The following is a 17,446-nucleotide window of genomic DNA, read 5'->3' on the forward strand; positions in this document are numbered from 1 at the left end:
TGGATAAACAACAGGATATAAGATTTTCAAATCTTCAGATTTCAAAATAACGTCCTCACAGAAAGTTGGGAGTGATTGGAGATTATCGAAAAATCGTAGAAATATATCATATATAAATTGCATTCACTCTTTGAGTGCAAGCAGTGAAAGGAACTTCAAAGAGATTTCCTATATCGATAAATATATATTTAATTTTCACTGTGATATATCCAGTAAATTTAGCAATGTAAAAAAAAGAAAACGTTCCATAAGAAGAATGAAAACCGCCCATTTACTTGAAGGAAATTAAAAGAAAAAATTACTCAAAGAGTTAGATGCAATAAAAAGATAAAAAATATGTTGTATCCAATATTCGATATGAACAAAACCTATGAGAGCTGAATGGTTTATAATAATTACAAAGAATGTGTAGGGGGGGGGCTGTTTGAAGCTCTGGGGTTCCATTGATATACGATTTTTTCGCACATTTCTAAAGGAAATTGGGCTTTTCCATAATTTAATATAAATTCACAATTGTTTTGTTGATCTAAAATACTTTATAAGAGGTGTGCAAGAACCATCATGAAACCGAATAGACGTCAAAATAAGTTTTTTCTGGTAGCGTTGTGACCATTGACGTACATGTTTCATTTGACGTTTATTCGGTTTCAACGGTTCTTGCACGCCTCTAATAATAATAATAATAATAATGGTGGCACGACGTTCCATAGAGGAACTAGGCCTTCCCATAAGGGGAGTTCGGGACATCCATTATTATTTTTTCTTATACAGGGATGGGGTTGTCAGTCCCATGCCCCTTGCACGCCTCTGTTTTATATTAAAATTCAGTTTCCTTTATAAATATGCGAAAAATCGTATAACTATGTAATCCCACTGTTCAAATTAGCCCCACCTCACCCTAGTACTTCGTCATATGACAGGTTAATAGACAGAAAATTTACACTTATAATTTCCTTTTTAATTTGCTCTAAAAATAATTATTTTTTTTACAGATTTATTCAATGTTGCAGATGTATATGGAAAGTTTTTATTTGCTAAAAACTCTAATAAAGCAATCATACAATATTTTAATTGAACTCGATTAAAAATACATTAGGAATTTCGAATGTTAACTTCGAAAATAACTGCAAAAATTCGAATATACCATGAAGTCCTTAAAGTTCGATTATTTATAGCCAAAACCAAATAAGTTTAAGTATATAACAAATTTATATGATTCTTGCTAACTAATTAATCGCTTGGATGGAAAGGGGTGAATAAACCTTTTCAGTTAACATGTTTAATAGAAATCTCCACTGATTAAATATTTTCAATTGCCGATTGGAAAAAGCTCAATTGGCTTTTGTGAAAGATGGCAAGATAAGGGAGAAAGTAATATAGGGAAATTGAGTGAGAATTTCTTGTCAAATCAAATTCAATTTAAATCAATTATCGTGTTAGAGAATTTTTCAACAAGGCGCCAATTTTTCAATCTTCTTCCAGTGCAAACATTTACCAGATGAATCATGTCGATTTTCGGGTCCTTCACTTACGAGCAAGGGTCAAAATTCTTCCCTCTAAAATACAGTTACACAGACTATGCTTTCTGCTACACATCATATCAAATTACCATCATATTACACATTTTCATCAGCTCCCGGATAAATGTGTCAAAATAAGTGGAAGAGTTCCATAATGAGATTGTCAATTTCTGGGAACATAGAAGAAAAGAAATTTATGTTGAACTATTTTTTTTTGGGAACTTCTGTTTCACAAGTTGTTTCTCAATCAATTTTTAATTTAATTTTTTTTTGTATGGTATGCCAGAATACTTTCTTCTAATGAAACCGATATTTCTAATAACATTCATTTTTCCACTTTCGGTGAATTCTAAACAGAAAGTGCACTTGTTTGAGTAGACTGTTAGAAAACAAGAGACAAGAGACCAGACATAGTGCCAATAGAATAAACATTTAATGATTATCTATCCAGAAGTTCATAAGATGATCAAAACGATAGAAATTGAGGTTGAATTAACAAATAAAATGTGGACGATTGATTCCCCAAAGACCCCACATCTTCTGCCTCCTATAAAATATAATTACATTCCCAAATATTTAATAGATCTGCTTTTATATAGGCTCTATTTAAATATTATTTCAAGTAATGAGATGATGAGATGATAAAAAGAGTGTTGAAGATAAACACTTGAGTCAACACCTCACTATTCTTAAAATGGGTGAGAGTGGGAAAACATTTTCTTATTTCATCTTCTCCAAATATGTCTATTTAATGCTTTGGGTATGTTTTTACAAAAGGTGAAAGAAAATTATAACGAGTGCAGAAGTACATTGTGCCAATTAGATCGCTTCAACACTTGCGTAATTATAAGTGACAAATTTTATTCCGACACGACGTTCCTCAGATACTGCTGTACGACAGCTTTTCATCACTGAATAATAGATGTAAAATCTTAAAGAAAGAATGTTGCCTTTTATATCCCTCCCGTTTATATAATCATATAATTACCACTCCAATTACCGGGGGTTTTCCTCCAGAGGATGCCTCTTCAATGTTGAAGAAAATTGTGGCTCCACCCCAGAAATTGCTTATTCAGGAAGATTTTTTTTTACTTTAACACCTTAAACCCCTTGGGTAAATATTTTGACAAGTCTCCTTAACCCTTCTTTGACGCTTCCTTAACACCTTCTTCCTGACACAATTCCCGCTCTACACTCTTAGAAAAAATTAGTTCGTACAAGCTCATATGCAGTTATTATAACTATAAAATATAGTAAATATAGACCCAACTATATATTTAGTTTGGGTAACTAAATGAAATAGTTGACCAGAATTAGTTGAAGTATTCCTTTCATTTAGTTATCACAACTAAATCAAAATAGTAATGGGTACTATAACATATTAGTTCCAATTACTAAATAAATGGGGTTGATATCCATCTTATTGGCTGTAATAACTATATCATATTAGTTGTGGTTACTATATAGCATTCATTGTGATGCATATTTCTTATTAGTTGCTTAAAATTCGAAAGAGCTTCAACGCATTACTAAAATAAAAATCACTCTTTACTATTGGAAAAGTAATCATAACTTTATGAAAATATAGGCCCATCTATTTACATTGGTTGTGAGAACTAAAAGGAATTAGTGACCAATATTAGTTGGGATAATGATTTCATTTAATTAACACAAGCAAATATAATTGTATGAAAGCATTATGAAATAATTGCCGCAACTTATCCACGTAAATATTGTCTTATATTCTCACTACTAATAAATTTATTATGAGTATAATGTTTTAAGAATATAAGAACCATTTTAAATAGATTTGATAATAATCGCCCGAACAACTAATTTTCATTAGTAATCACGTCTAAACTTTTCTAAGAGTGTACAACGAGTTAACGTTTTTATTTAGTGGTTTTGAGAAGTATTGCGTTTCAACAATAAATAATTTCTTTATTGTAAATATAATATTTTATGAAATATCTTTATAATATAGGATTATTTATTGCATTCATTTGTTTATTCTTTGTGAATTTAAAAAAAATACATCTTTTGCTATTTAAAATGATATGAAATTCTAGGGGAACTTTAGGAGGATTCTGTAACATTATGACAATGCCATATGATGAATTTAAAAAATTTTATGTGGAAAATTCCGATTTACATCAGTTACTAAGAGCTTCAAAGATTTCCTTGTAATGGCCATTTTACTGGCCTTTAATGTTGTCCTGTTTTTGAATGTATCACGTTATCATAAATTAACATATCGTTACATAATCCCGCTACTGGTGCACATTTCATTTAAATATGCAAATGGCCTCTTATTTGGTTTTTAATTAATTTTTCAAGGTAAATCCCCGTAAGGGAAGGTGAGGCACCTTCAAGCATGCATGCTTTTCGAAAAAATTGAAATTATGAATTATTTACGAGAAATGTGCCGTTGATTCTCAAATTAGTAAAATTCAAAAAAACTCAGGACTGAATAACTGAATAACTTTCATAAACATTTGGCAAATGAATCTCAAAAAAGGGTAGCAAATCATCTCATACTGTAGAAAATCTTCGAATTCGTAGGGGAAAGTGCTCATGCTATGTACAATCCCAAGCTTCTTAATAACTAAATTTTTCCTATGTTTGTCGGTAAAGGTGACTCATCATCGTACTTTTTTATTAAACTAATTCCTAATAGTATCCTTATTAACTAATGCAAGATATTTTACAAAAAGAAAACAATTAGTAAAAAGCAACGAAGAATCAAAAAAAAAATATTTTGGGGTAATGATCCAACAATCATGGCCGATGCATACTTCACCTATACAGTTGATGTGGCTGATTTTAGCCTCAGTGGGTAAATTTAACCCCTGCTATTCGTAAGGTTTTCTTATATTCTATCACTTAAGAATGGTGTTCATCGATCTGATTTACCATATCCGATCGGTAAAGACCGGTCTCTACTGGTGCTAGAAATAAAGAAAAGCTTTCGAATAGCGTAAGGGAAAAGTCACTCACCTCCTGATCCTCCTGAGGCCAAAGACATTTGCATCTACGGAAACTCAAAAGTTCTTTCTTATCATTTACTATTTACCGGTTCACAATCGATTTAAACTGATTTATAAATCACTCAAAAGTTAGTCTAAAATAACTTAGAAGTAATACAATTGATTTTCCTACAAAAATTACTCATATCGGTTCATAATCGGTTTATTACCAATTAATAACTGACTGGAATCGTTCAATCTAGCATGAAATTCCAAGACCTTTCCCAGTTAACCGGTTATGAATAGTAAATACATTTCTTTTTTTTATCGAAAGCCCGTTTTAAGGCAAGTTTTGAAGAGGTTAAGAGGTAGAGTACTCGTTCTATATTGTAAGTGTTCTTGATTGGCATTCCTTTTAGATTTCTAAAAATTTTGTGCTACTGAAGGTATTTGTAACTGAAAACATGTAAGAAAACTAAAATTGCAAGTTTAAAAATTTTGCTTTATAAGAAGGCCTAGTTCTTCTACAATATGTTATACTAATTGTTATATTACTATTATTATTGTATACAAAACATTAAATCTTCAAAAGAAAAATCGAGCACTAAGTCAATCTCTTTTTCCCTTGCTTCTGACATTTTTTTAATATATAATTCTCAAATTATCTTAAAAAAAGAATAATTTTATGTTATTATTTTCTGTTCAGTACTATAATTTTCATCAATATAACTGAATTCCACTCAATAATTCAGATGCGTTCACAATAGAAACATTTGAAATGTTTTACATTATTTATCACAACTTTTCCTTTCACTCTGTTGTACTACTTATTTCTTTATCCCTTTCATCAACCCTTTGGGAATACGAATGGACATAGGAAAAACAGTGACACTAAGTAAATACAAGTTTTTGTGGGCCCAGGAAAAAAAAGGGTTGTCAGTGACTCGCTTAATGGGTTAATGGAATAATGTAGCGTGGCTGTGTTATTTTGTACTTTTCCAAATGAAACAATGTGAAAGGTGACATGTATAAGAGATTTACACAATAATCCAAAATGTTTTTCTAAGTGAGCATGCATTTTTGTCCACATATGAGGTTAGAATGTCCAATTATAATGTCTCCACTCCCCCAAAATAACTTTCCTCCCTTTTTGGAAACTTTTGGGCCATTTGAAAAGTTTGTGAGAGGGAAAACTCGAGAAATTTGTGAGAAGCTCAATAATGAGAAAAACAATTTGATGAGAAGCATAATTTGCCAAAAGGACAGAGATAATTTTAATTAAAATAATCAATTTCCAACAAAATTATCCTTCTTGCACACTCTCTTTTGCACAAAATAGCTCATTTGCACATAAACTTTCACATGTTCAGTGCTATTGGTTCAGCACAAACCATGTAGAGCAGCCATGAAAGCTGTATATGAGGAAAAGGGTTTCGCCTCTTGGGGTTTTGTTGAATTGTAATTCACCGTTACCACCCTCAAAATATTTCACCCACACACACACAGAATGCTCTCTCTTTCACTAGCACCCTCAATGTTGGAGAGTTCTACTCATGTGGTGAAGATGAAACAAATTTATCAAGTTTTCTTTTTGCATCCTTTGCCTTAAAGTGTTAAACAACTAACAATTTACATTTAACATTAAGAGAAATTTTCATACACTAAGAAAATCTTTACAATCTTGCCCTCAGTTTCTTTACATTTTGAAAAGCAGAAGAGACAAGGCTAAATGAAAAGTGAATTTTGAGAATTAGAACCACTTTGAAGCTAATGAAAGTACAAAGACATGGAGACAGTGATTAATTGGATCCATGAGATCATGCTTGGTATTTTGTGAAACTAATTTTCAATTTGGAACACACATTAGCACACCGTGACATGAAGCGAGTGCGGTGTAAGAGAAATGGTCAAAATGACCCTAATTACTGATTTATTGTACAAAATTTTCGGGGTAGAAATAAGGGTCAATTTCACACTTTTTCACCCTTTAACACTCACACCCTTAATCCAAGTCACATACTCTACTCATTTTATACACAATTTCACACGAAATGTGGCTGATTTGGATTTTAATTAAATTAATTAAAAGACAATTTTTCAAGTTCGCGAAATAAGCATATAGATTAAAAGAAAACATCAAAAATTTGAATAAATCTCGAATTTTCCTTTATCGTTATTTTTGGATAGGGTACGTAGGGTAACGTATGGTATTTCGGGACACTTTCTAGCACTTTTAAGTTTCAGACAGCTTAACGACTTCATCATTTTTTTTATACAAAATAGCAAAAACTGTAGAATAGTAAGAATGGTATATTTCAGGACAGTTGGGTGTTTCGGGACAGACAAAAGTCGCTATTATGCAAATAAATTTCACCGAGCCTGATTATTTACCTATAAGTAGAAGTTGTAAACTTCATTCTTTCGTAAAAATTTTGTTTAAATTTCACTTTTAAAGTGACTTAAATCGAAAAAAAACTAAGCATTGTTTGTGTTGACATCTGCAAAATTGACCACACTGAAGGTCTTGTAAAAAGCGAAATGTGACACTCACATTCACGCATATTTCACGCTTTGAATTAAATAAAATTTTAGAAGTTTTATATTTAACTGATACGTAAATAGCTTAATATTTCATATAGAAGTTAAAAATAATTAGAAAACAAATATTTATAGGATTTTTCAGGGGCATGACGTTTCCTATGTTTCCCATATGTTTCTAGCGTGCCGAAAAAACTTTTGAGTTTATTAGCTGTTTCATGTCATTGTAGAATGAATTAGCAAATAATACAAATACAAAATAAAAGCCAATTTAATATAGAATAGGCAACCGAAACCCCCAAATTGGCAACCTACGTAGTTTTGGAGATATCTCGTGAAATGTGTACGAAAACAGGAAAAAATTTACACTAATACTGGTCGCCTTTTTCAGAGCTAATGTCACCCCCCTGGGATTTTTGATGTGTCCCAAAATACCCATATTATGTCCCGAAAAGCACTTTGTCCAGAAATACCACACGTTACCCTAGTGGCTTAAGTGATACGTTTGAAGTTTGAATCTCTTTTAAATCACCAGAAATTTTTCTGGTATTACAGTGCTTTGTCTTTTATGAAGTGAGCAACACTGCACTAATTGTAGGGGAATCTGGGGCAGTATTAAATACTAATTTTTATGTCTACATTACTTTCTGATTAAAATTTTGAATTTCCAAATTCCGAGTTTTTCTTATTCAAATTTTGCAAAGAATAAGTTAATGGTAAGATATTTTGAGCACATTTTCCAATTCGAAAATCCGCAGTTGTTGTTTCCTTTTATATGATTGGCTTAGGGACATACTCGAAAGTTTCAAATTAACGCAAATACTGTAGAGTTAGGTATTATTGATTTTAGCAATCTAGCAAAGTCCTCGTATGACCTTCATTATCAAACCTTACTCTCGCAGCCTGAAATTCTTACAGGGTGTCTAACAAAAAGTTAAACTTTTGCTCATGAAAATTCATAGAGAAATCCCCTTTGTCTTTTATTAAGTTACGAATAAGCTGAACATTTTTCATAAGAAAAAATCAGGACTTTGAAGAAAGGCTTTAAGACTAAAATCAATCTAGATTCAAAATCAAGATCCAAAATTACTCTCCCTAATTAGGTCTATGCCACTTTATATTATAAATATTATTATATATTTATTTAAATATAAAAAAGTCATAACTTTTGAAATTTTACTGTTTTGTATTTTGTTGTGAGATTCTAAGATTTACAACGTATTAGAAAGATTTATGAACATTTTAACTAAAATTGTTATTTAGTGTTGGATTTACGGTGAGGAATAGAGGTTAGTCACTTTTATTGAACGAATTACTTAGAGGTATTTCGCATTTAAAAGTCAATTCTGTTTTATTTTCCTGAATAAGAAAGATAATGGAGCATCCAACTTGCATTAATTACATGGAAATTCCTAATTTCCTCTTTTACATGCACATTATTTTATATAATGTAATCAAAGAAATACAGGTGTGAATACGCTTTCACTTTTTCTATATGCTCACAAAATACATTAAATGACACAAATTAAACTTCCACTCTGTGCCAGAAAATAGTGACTGAGGGAGGATATAAAACAATCCTCATGTTACATCCTTTCTTCATGCTGTCGCATACCAGATAGAGAAAAGCTTGGAAGTATTGACAAAGTTTTGATAGAACGGTTAGAACAGTTTAAACTTAGGGGAACTGGGGCACCTTTGAATTTGGGGCAGCTTTGAAATTGGGATTTTTCTCTTATTTTTAAATAAAATTGTGCTCTATTATGATATAATTTAGCTCCATAAATAGATTGAGAAGGAAAATTACATTATATGGTTCAATTCTATTTAAAAATATGATAAAAATTCAATTACAAAGCTGCCCCAAATTCAAAGGTGCCCCATTTCCCCTTATTTCAATCCTTTGCAGTTATAAGAAGCCTTTGCTGCTGTAACATCTGATTTTGACTGAAAAAAGTGCAAAGTCTAATGTTCAATTGTTAGTACAAAACTATTATAAATGAATCTTTGGAATAAATAAATATTGATTTTGTTTATTCTATTCGCTAAACATTTTCTCTCAGTGTATAATTATATGTGAAGACCTTTTGTTTTCATGTGAATGCGGAATTTAGCGATTAATTTGACTCCCCAGCAGCTATTTAGGATATTTACGGAAAAAATGTATCCCTATGAATCAATTCTGAGTAATTGTGACTACTGCAAATTGTATTAAAAAAAAGAAGAAAAGTTCTCCGGAAATCAGACCCCAACTGCATCAATATCTAAAATTTTTAAATGACAATTTTAGAAAATATAGCATAAATGTTTCACTTCTATTTGCTTAAGAACTTGCTCAATTTTTTTTGTTGAAAAAAAAAATGTTTAAAGGATAAAATCTGTCTCTCAATTCAATTGTCAATTTTTGGAAAAAATTTAAATAACATTTATAATTTATAAACAACTCATTTGAAAAAAGGAAAACTTGAAAAAAGTAATTTTTTCTATAATTTTTTCCATCCGATCTCTCGAACAGGTTTGTCAAGAAACTTTTGGCCGATATTGTATATAATTGCTAAATGAAGGGTTCAAGTTCAAGTTTTGTATTTATTTATTGAAGCCACGTCTTTCAAAGTCCGACTTTGTTGTGTTCGATTTTTAGCAAATTAGCAAATTTGTTTTATTTTATAGCATATTCTTCTGTCTCAGTTGTGAAAACCATGGCTCCACTTTTAAATCGTAATCAATAGTAATATGGATATCATATTCCTAATCCTATATATTGTAGCGTTTCCAATAAAACTAAAATTTCTTCAGAATGATTAGTATAATTAGTATTTGCAGCCTGCTCGTATCTTCTTATTAGTTCCTTTCCCTGCTGTACAACAACTTGCAAAGACACTAAACTATTCACATATGAGTAACATTTAAGAAGGGTGGTAGGTTCCCTCAAGTAAAGCACTTCACACACAATGTGGAATGTTGGGAAGGATTTCTAATTAAAACTGGAAGATAATAAATGATTGTCATTTCATCCTTTTTCCCATAAATGGCAAATTATCATACTTCAGACCAGCAGTCCCTCTTCCATTGAATATTAGGTGAGATTCTTAACAATCTCACCTACTATAATCCTAACAAAATTTCATGTCGTCCGATCGACCTCAAACTTGGCCAAAATGTGTTTCAGCACTTCCTGATCACGAATATATATGTGGCTAATTTACGTTCCCGGCCGGCCGGCCGGCTGGCCGGCCGGCCGGCCGGCCGGCCGCTCTTTGGAGCTTAATAGCTCCTAAACTAAAAGAGATATCGACTTGCGGTTTTCGGCAAAGGTTATATATCGGGTGAAAATTGCAACTTGGTGCATTGACCCCCCACCCCCCACCCCTCCTTCCGCCATTTTGAAGACCCCCCTTTTTTTGTTTTCTCAATAGCTCCGTCCCTATGGCATCGAGCGGGCTCAAATTTTAGTATGTTATAGCTGGGACTTAGAGCTTTCCATCAATACCAAACTTAAGGTCCCCCGACCCCCCTGACCCGAGCTATAAGGGTCCAAAAAAAGTTTCTTAAAATGGCCATAACTCCGGTTCTAATTGTCAGAATTTAAAAAGTGAGGGCTTTTTGGAAAGCTCTCGTGAAATGCCACTTCCCCTTCTAACATCGCAAGTTCATAAAACCACCGCTAGGGGCGCTATTATTAAAAAGAAAATTTTTAAATCTTATAAGTTAAATAACTCAAAAATTCCATTGTGCATCGGGCTGAAATTTTAGTATGTTGTAGCCGTTGATTATACCTATCAAACAAAAAAAACCTTAAGTCGATCCATAACCCCTGACCCGAGCTATAAGGGGTCAAAGTTCGAACATTGACCGGCCTCTATCTCCGGTTCTAATTAACATAGCGACCTAAATTTTACCTTTTTGGTTTCGTCTCGATGAGCACTTTCAGATGGAAGTTCAAAAAGTCACCACAGGTGGCGCTGTGATAGCGTCAAAATTCATCGAAATTCAAAGTCACTTTTCTCAAAAACGGCATTGTGCAAGTTAATGAAATTTTAGTATGTTGTAGTCCAGTCTAGGATGTTTCCAAAATGGTGCGTATGTGCGCTGTGGTTTCAATAGAACCGGAGATATGAGGGGTCAAAGTTCACGAAATTCAAAAAATCATATCTCCGGTTCTATGTGACCGATTTTGATGAATGAGGGCTTAAACGAAAGGTCTCACCAAATGCTACAACTTTCTAGAATATTTGAACTTCGTGGGACCAACACCAGGGGCGCCACAGTCGAAAAACCAATTTCAATATTACATAACCTCAATTATCTCGACTGTCGCTGAACCGATTTTGATGATTACTTTAACATAATTGTAGACCACATTTGTCTCTACATTTCGTCCATACATCATTTTTCGATCAGACTACGCTATCACTCCGATTTTGCCGTTTAAGTGTGAAAAAATTGATTTTTCCCATAATAACGCTTTGAAATCACTCAGATGCCAATTTGACTGCCTCTACTCCACCAAGACACTTAAAATAGGGTTTTAAATGGAAAGTCCCGCAAAATACAACAATTCTTTGATTTAGTTGAAGTTCAACAAATGAACACTTGGGGCACTCTGGATGAAAAAACGAGTTAAGAAACAAAAACCCTCGCTTATCTTGGCTTCTGAGTAATCGATAAGATCATGTTCTATAGAAAAATTATAGAGAACATTCTGGTCTACATTTCACCCATATAACACTTTTCTGTCAGTTCATCCAAATCCTTGATATTTTGGTTTAAATACAAAATTTGCATAATTTCACGAATTTGATTCAAGATAACTGAATGGCGTCTCCCTACTTCAGCATCAAATCGAATTTGCATGCACTCCGAGTTAGCTCACGTTAAGAATCTCACCTACATAAGCCGGTTAGGATTATCTGTCCCTTTTATATACTCCACCCATTCAATCACACTTTTGAAGAGACTTCCTTCAACTTTTTTTTTCCTTTACATCCATTTCGAAAATGCCTTGGTGAATTTCCAATTAAAGCCTCCAACAAACCATGAAAAATTGAATGGTGGTGAATGATGTAAAAGAGCTCAAAATACATATATAGCCAACTCCACATAAATTCGCGAAACATATTATTTACACGAAGGGGATCCCTTTTCGCATTTGAATCATACTCCAACCCTCTCTCAAATAACTCCATAGCATATACCACGTTCAAATACATTTGCAGCATGGAGTAATTGGCAATTTGAGTAGATATTTTGGACGGGAACGGAAAATATTTTACAATCATCATGGTTGGGAGTTTAAATTTGGAATTTAACACACATATATCCGAGTTAGAGTGTCTCACAAAATTGACTGGATGGAAGGTTGGGTGCGAAAAAAAGCATAGGGTGAAAATACCTAAATTCCATAAAAGACACTCATATGGGGATATTTTCCACTCGTCTCCTGTATATATATATATATGTAAAAGTCTTTTACGACTGTAATTTGATGTCGTGAATTTTACGGCTCAACTGTGACTTCAGAATTTAGGTTATACTAATACATATAATAAAATGGTTTAGCAGAAAATTGAATTGAAAGTCAATTACGAGAATTTTCAAAAAACACTTTATAGCGTTTTCCTAATTCTATAAATCAATACATTAAGAAGATTAGCAAAAGATTGGGCAGTATTTCGATTAAAATAAAGTCAAGAAAAATATGCAGTTAAAATAAATTTAGTCAGCAAAGAAAAACTGAATGGTATTCAATTTAGAACATTAAAAGGAGCTAAATTGTCATTAAGGTTTTAAAGTAGGGAAAAAAGGGTTTTCACGTTACCTGCAGCTATTTAATGTATTAATTATACGAGATCCCTTTTTTATAAAGATTAATGTCCAGTGCACAATAACTTTTGTTTTCAAACATGTTTTCAAAATTTCCTATGAGAGAGAGCGGGATGACTAGATCTACATTCCATTCACGCTCATAGGAAATTTTGAAAACATGTTTACAAACAAAAGTTATTCTGCGCTAGGCGTTTATGCCCAACGCACAATAACTTTTGTTTGTAAACATGTTTTCAAAATTTCCTGTGAGAGAGAGTGAGATGACTAGATCTACATTTCATTCACTCTCACTGAAATGTCAAAAACATGTTTACAAAACAAAAGTTATTTTCTAAAGTTATCTAAATTTAGGTTTTTACTGTTTATTTGTTTTTTTGCTGTTATATGTTGATTTATATTTAGATATTAAAATACCTGGTACACAAAATACAATACAAAAATCACCTTTGGATTGTGTCTGTTTCTAACGACATTTTAAGTTTTTTTTTTATAGATAAAAATTAAATATATTTCAAATAGATAAAAAATGTCAAATAATAATGTATAGCAGGAAGTGGACGAAAATTAAACCTTTCTAGATTTTTTGTTTCTGCTTTTTCTTTGAAAAATTGTTAAAGTATATAATTTTGTAAGGACGATTAAACATGAAAAAGTAAATTTTCTGCAACGGCTTATACAACCTATGAAGGAGGATTTCCACCGTTTGAACTCTGGTGGGGTTGGTCATTCTCACTAAAACAGCGGTGGACGCTATAGAAAGAAAAGCAATCACTGTTTATGTGCAGGGAGTTCCGCTTTCAATGAAATTCTCGGGACCGAAAGAAGCCCACGAATTCACTCCAGTGATACAGAGAAATGGCATACCCACAGGAAAGGTCTTTGAAATATGTTATGGAAACGCCGTGATGTATGCAAAACTTTTCGGCGCCAATTTTTCAGCCTATTTTCAGCGCCAACGTTTCATAAGAAGTGTGTTTCAAATTTACTGCGTGAAAAGATTTGCATACATTTAGGCGCATTTCAATAATTATTTTATAAATGAGCTCCCAATGGTAGGCAATTCATATGAATTTCTTTCAATCCGTTTTTACTTAAGCCGGAACTCCCTGTAAATTGTTGCAATTTTAAAACAAGTGAGGATTTAATCAGAAAAAACTTAAGATAGAAGAAAGAGCGTGCTTTTCACGGTTCCAAGCTTAATGATAACTATTTTTTTTTGAAAGTTTGCTAGTTTTAAAGTATATTTCGGAGTCACATTGATTCATAAACAAAGGAAAAATGTATTTGTATTGTAATTGTATTTATTCTTCATCTTGATTGTGACATTTCCAACCTCCCTTGCGGCCATCGCCATCTTAGCGTTGGTAACCAACCACAAGAGCTAAAACGATAGAAAAGCTCTATCACGGGTTGTATAAGCCAAAGGAACATTATTTGTTTACAGATCTTTCATTAAAGCCTGTAAATTAGAATGTCAGGAAATGTCCACTCAATCAAGGGACAAGGCAAAGCAGTGGCAGCCATTTGGCCATAGGAAAATTTAGTCATTATGAAGCTTGGGACCGTGCAAAGCATGGGTTTGGTACTTTCCTCTAGTAGGGGAGACCGGGGCAGATTAGCCACGTATAGTATTAGATAGTGGTATCTTATAGTTTGCCTTTGATGGAATATTGAGGAAATCACTCAAACATTTTTTATACAAATTATACGCAATCAAAAATTTCATTTGGTGGCTAATTCAACCCCGGTCTCCCCTTCTGCTAATTTTCTGCAGTATTCCATCAAACTGAAATCCTCCGAAAAGTAGTTATATAGGACATCAATAACTATAAATTAAAAATTGCATGAAAATGCTCAAAACTTCTCAAAAATTTTATTTTCATTCCAACTTCACGATTCATTTTTTTGTCATGAATGGAAAATAAAATTGAAAATCTTATTCAACATTTGAAGGAAATGGCAAGAAAATGAAAAAAAAATGGTGAATAAGCAAATAAAAACTACCGGAGTGATGTGATTTTTGGAATTTCCCTTCACCTGCAGAAATGGTAGAGATGAAAGAAGTTGTTCAACTGAAAGTTAGAATTTCCGGAATATTTTCCAACAAATTGGAAAAACACGTTATGGAAAATGTGACTCTTGTGCATTTTCCTTCAGTTAATAAATAAAGTAAGAGCTCACGACAAAATCCAATTTCCACTCTTCCCTCGATATTCCAAAGAAGAACCTGAGAAGTGGCAATTTTTATTACCACCCAAAACTTCCTTAACCTCTCCACCCTCTTCCATCGAGACCTTTATCACCTTCCCGTTTTTTTTTTTCTTTCATCCTTTAACCTGGAAATGCGCGAGCATTTCCTGAGCAATAGTTTTTCTTCACCACAAGAGCACGTCGGAATGCCTTGAATTATAAATCACAGGGACGAATGAGGTCGAATGTAGAAAAGGATGGAAAATGTAAATGAATAATGGATAGTGAAACTACCCCGAATGACTGGTTCAGAATTGATTCTTGAATTTTTTATATCTGGTGTCGCAGATTCCCTCTCATACATTTTTCATGAGAGACAACTGGTTGCAAAATTGTGCCAAAAGCTCAATGATACACCTTCTCATGGAGAATGGATGAACAAATATCTTATGCACTCACTCAAATGTTTTATCTTATGAATTTTTCAGGTGTTAGCTCATTAGATGGAAGTAAAGATTTTACAGTGGACGGCATCAATGGCTTTGGGGGCAAGAAGAAAAAGAAGAAGCGAAGACATAGGTAAGAAGGTACAACCCTCCCACTTTGTCACACCAACCATATCAATTTCAATATACAAGTCAAGTTCTGAGAACGTATAGAATTTACCTTTCCAATTTTATCGTTTTGAAATAAAGAAGGAATAAATTCTATTTTTTCTCTGTTCATAATCCCACATTAAATTATAAGAAATTTAAAATACTAAAATATAATTTTTGTCTTTTATCCTGTTTCACTAGTCGGACAATTTTTACAAGTTATCAGCTCGATGAACTAGAAAAAGCGTTTAAGGAGGCTCACTACCCAGACGTTTACGCCAGAGAAATGCTATCTCTCAAAACAGATCTGCCAGAGGACAGAATACAGGTGAGTGAGAATTTCTTTTAACACCAAATCCCTATTGTTTCTCCCAAGCACTTGTCTTCTATCTCAATAGCAGACAGAAAATCAAGAATTTCAAATCTCCTGTCACTTTTAGACAATTAGATTCTCCTCACAGTGTACAGAAGCACGATTTAAATTGATTTAGCAAGAATTATAATGTAATTTAATACCACAATTTTGTGGACTTGAGCACCCTACAAAGAGGAGAAGGTAAAATTTTTAGGATCTTCTCATCTTTGTAATGAGGTGTTGCTGTTGGCAAAATACAAAACAATTTTTTATGCATCTCTTCTTTTGAAATATATGTACATAATGCCTGAAAATAGAGCAGAATAGCAGCAAAGAATTTTAGGATTAGCATAGGAATTTCAAAAATTCCCTTTATACTCAAATATAAAAAGTCCTTCAGGAGAATGACAATACGATGATTTTAAAATTTTATCCTTATAAAATTGCTTTGAGCATGTAATTAAGTCGTTTGTTTTCCAAATACTCTCCCCCATGATAATTAACTCAAATTGAAGACTTAAAGTGAAAGAAATGCTGATATTCACTGAAAGAGAGCCCCAAGCTGATTTTCATGGAGTTTAGGTTAATAAATATCAAGTGGATGAAGAAGAGACTTATTTCCCTTTTGGGAAATCCATACCAATGACTATGCCAGGGAAAGAGATGGAAGAACTGGTGGGAGAATGTTTTTCTCAGCTAGGAAAAGACGCATGCGTCTTATAAGTTTCATACAGTGAACTTGTCTCCTCATTTTGCTGATGTGAAACCCCTGAGGAAGGCAAAAATATCCATGGCAACAAAGAGGCACTTCCAAGCCTTGTAGCCCACACTTACTGGTATATGTGTAAGCTAACGAAGTACAAGAGGGAGTGAGACTGGAAGTCAGGGCGACCGGAGCTAATAGAACATAAAATTCTTTCTTATGTACTTCAATTCTTACCATGATTGGCTGTCTGGTGAACAATCACATTTTGGTAGATTCACTCCAATTTCTGCCCAAGTGTTAGAAAGCGATGGAAAATCATCCCTAATCCGGAAAATACTCCTTCAAATTGACCCAAAAACACGTCATTCTGAAATTAAAGTGTAAAACAATAAAACGTCTATATTGAGAAGATAATCCTATCATTTTAACACTTTGAGATATAATTTTGTTTCCTTCATTCATTGTTAAATTAGAACTTAATATTTCATTATTAATTTTTAAAATACTAAAAATCAGTTAATGTTATTATTTTATGTTTAAAAAAAATATACCATTAGGTTAACAACTTCGAATTTGAAAAATCTGCAGAAAAATGAACAAGGCTCATTGAGATGTATGGACAAACTTTTCTTAAGTATTTCAAAGATATTACTTTAAAAAATGAAAAATTATAAAATACATGAATCTACTTAGGATTTAAGTTTCTACCTCTCACTGATTGAATTGATTAGAATTGATATGGTTGTGCT

General features: G+C 32.8%; 1 protein-coding gene across 4 annotated transcripts in view; it reads left to right on the plus strand.

Annotated features, from left to right (window-relative positions):
• Positions 1-17,446, plus strand: part of LOC129810391 (visual system homeobox 2-like) — a 71,492-nt gene that overhangs the window by 25,518 nt on the left and 28,528 nt on the right. For all 4 annotated transcript variants that reach the window (XM_055860835.1, XM_055860837.1, XM_055860836.1 and 1 more), the window contains exons 3-4: positions 15,529-15,619; positions 15,838-15,964. In XM_055860835.1, coding sequence (XP_055716810.1) covers positions 15,529-15,619; positions 15,838-15,964 — 218 coding nt within the window. The remainder of the gene's footprint in view (positions 1-15,528; positions 15,620-15,837; positions 15,965-17,446) is intronic.

The sequence above is a fragment of the Phlebotomus papatasi genome, chromosome 1 (genome assembly GCF_024763615.1).
Source record: "Phlebotomus papatasi isolate M1 chromosome 1, Ppap_2.1, whole genome shotgun sequence".
Classification (NCBI taxonomy): Eukaryota; Metazoa; Arthropoda; class Insecta; order Diptera; family Psychodidae; genus Phlebotomus; species Phlebotomus papatasi.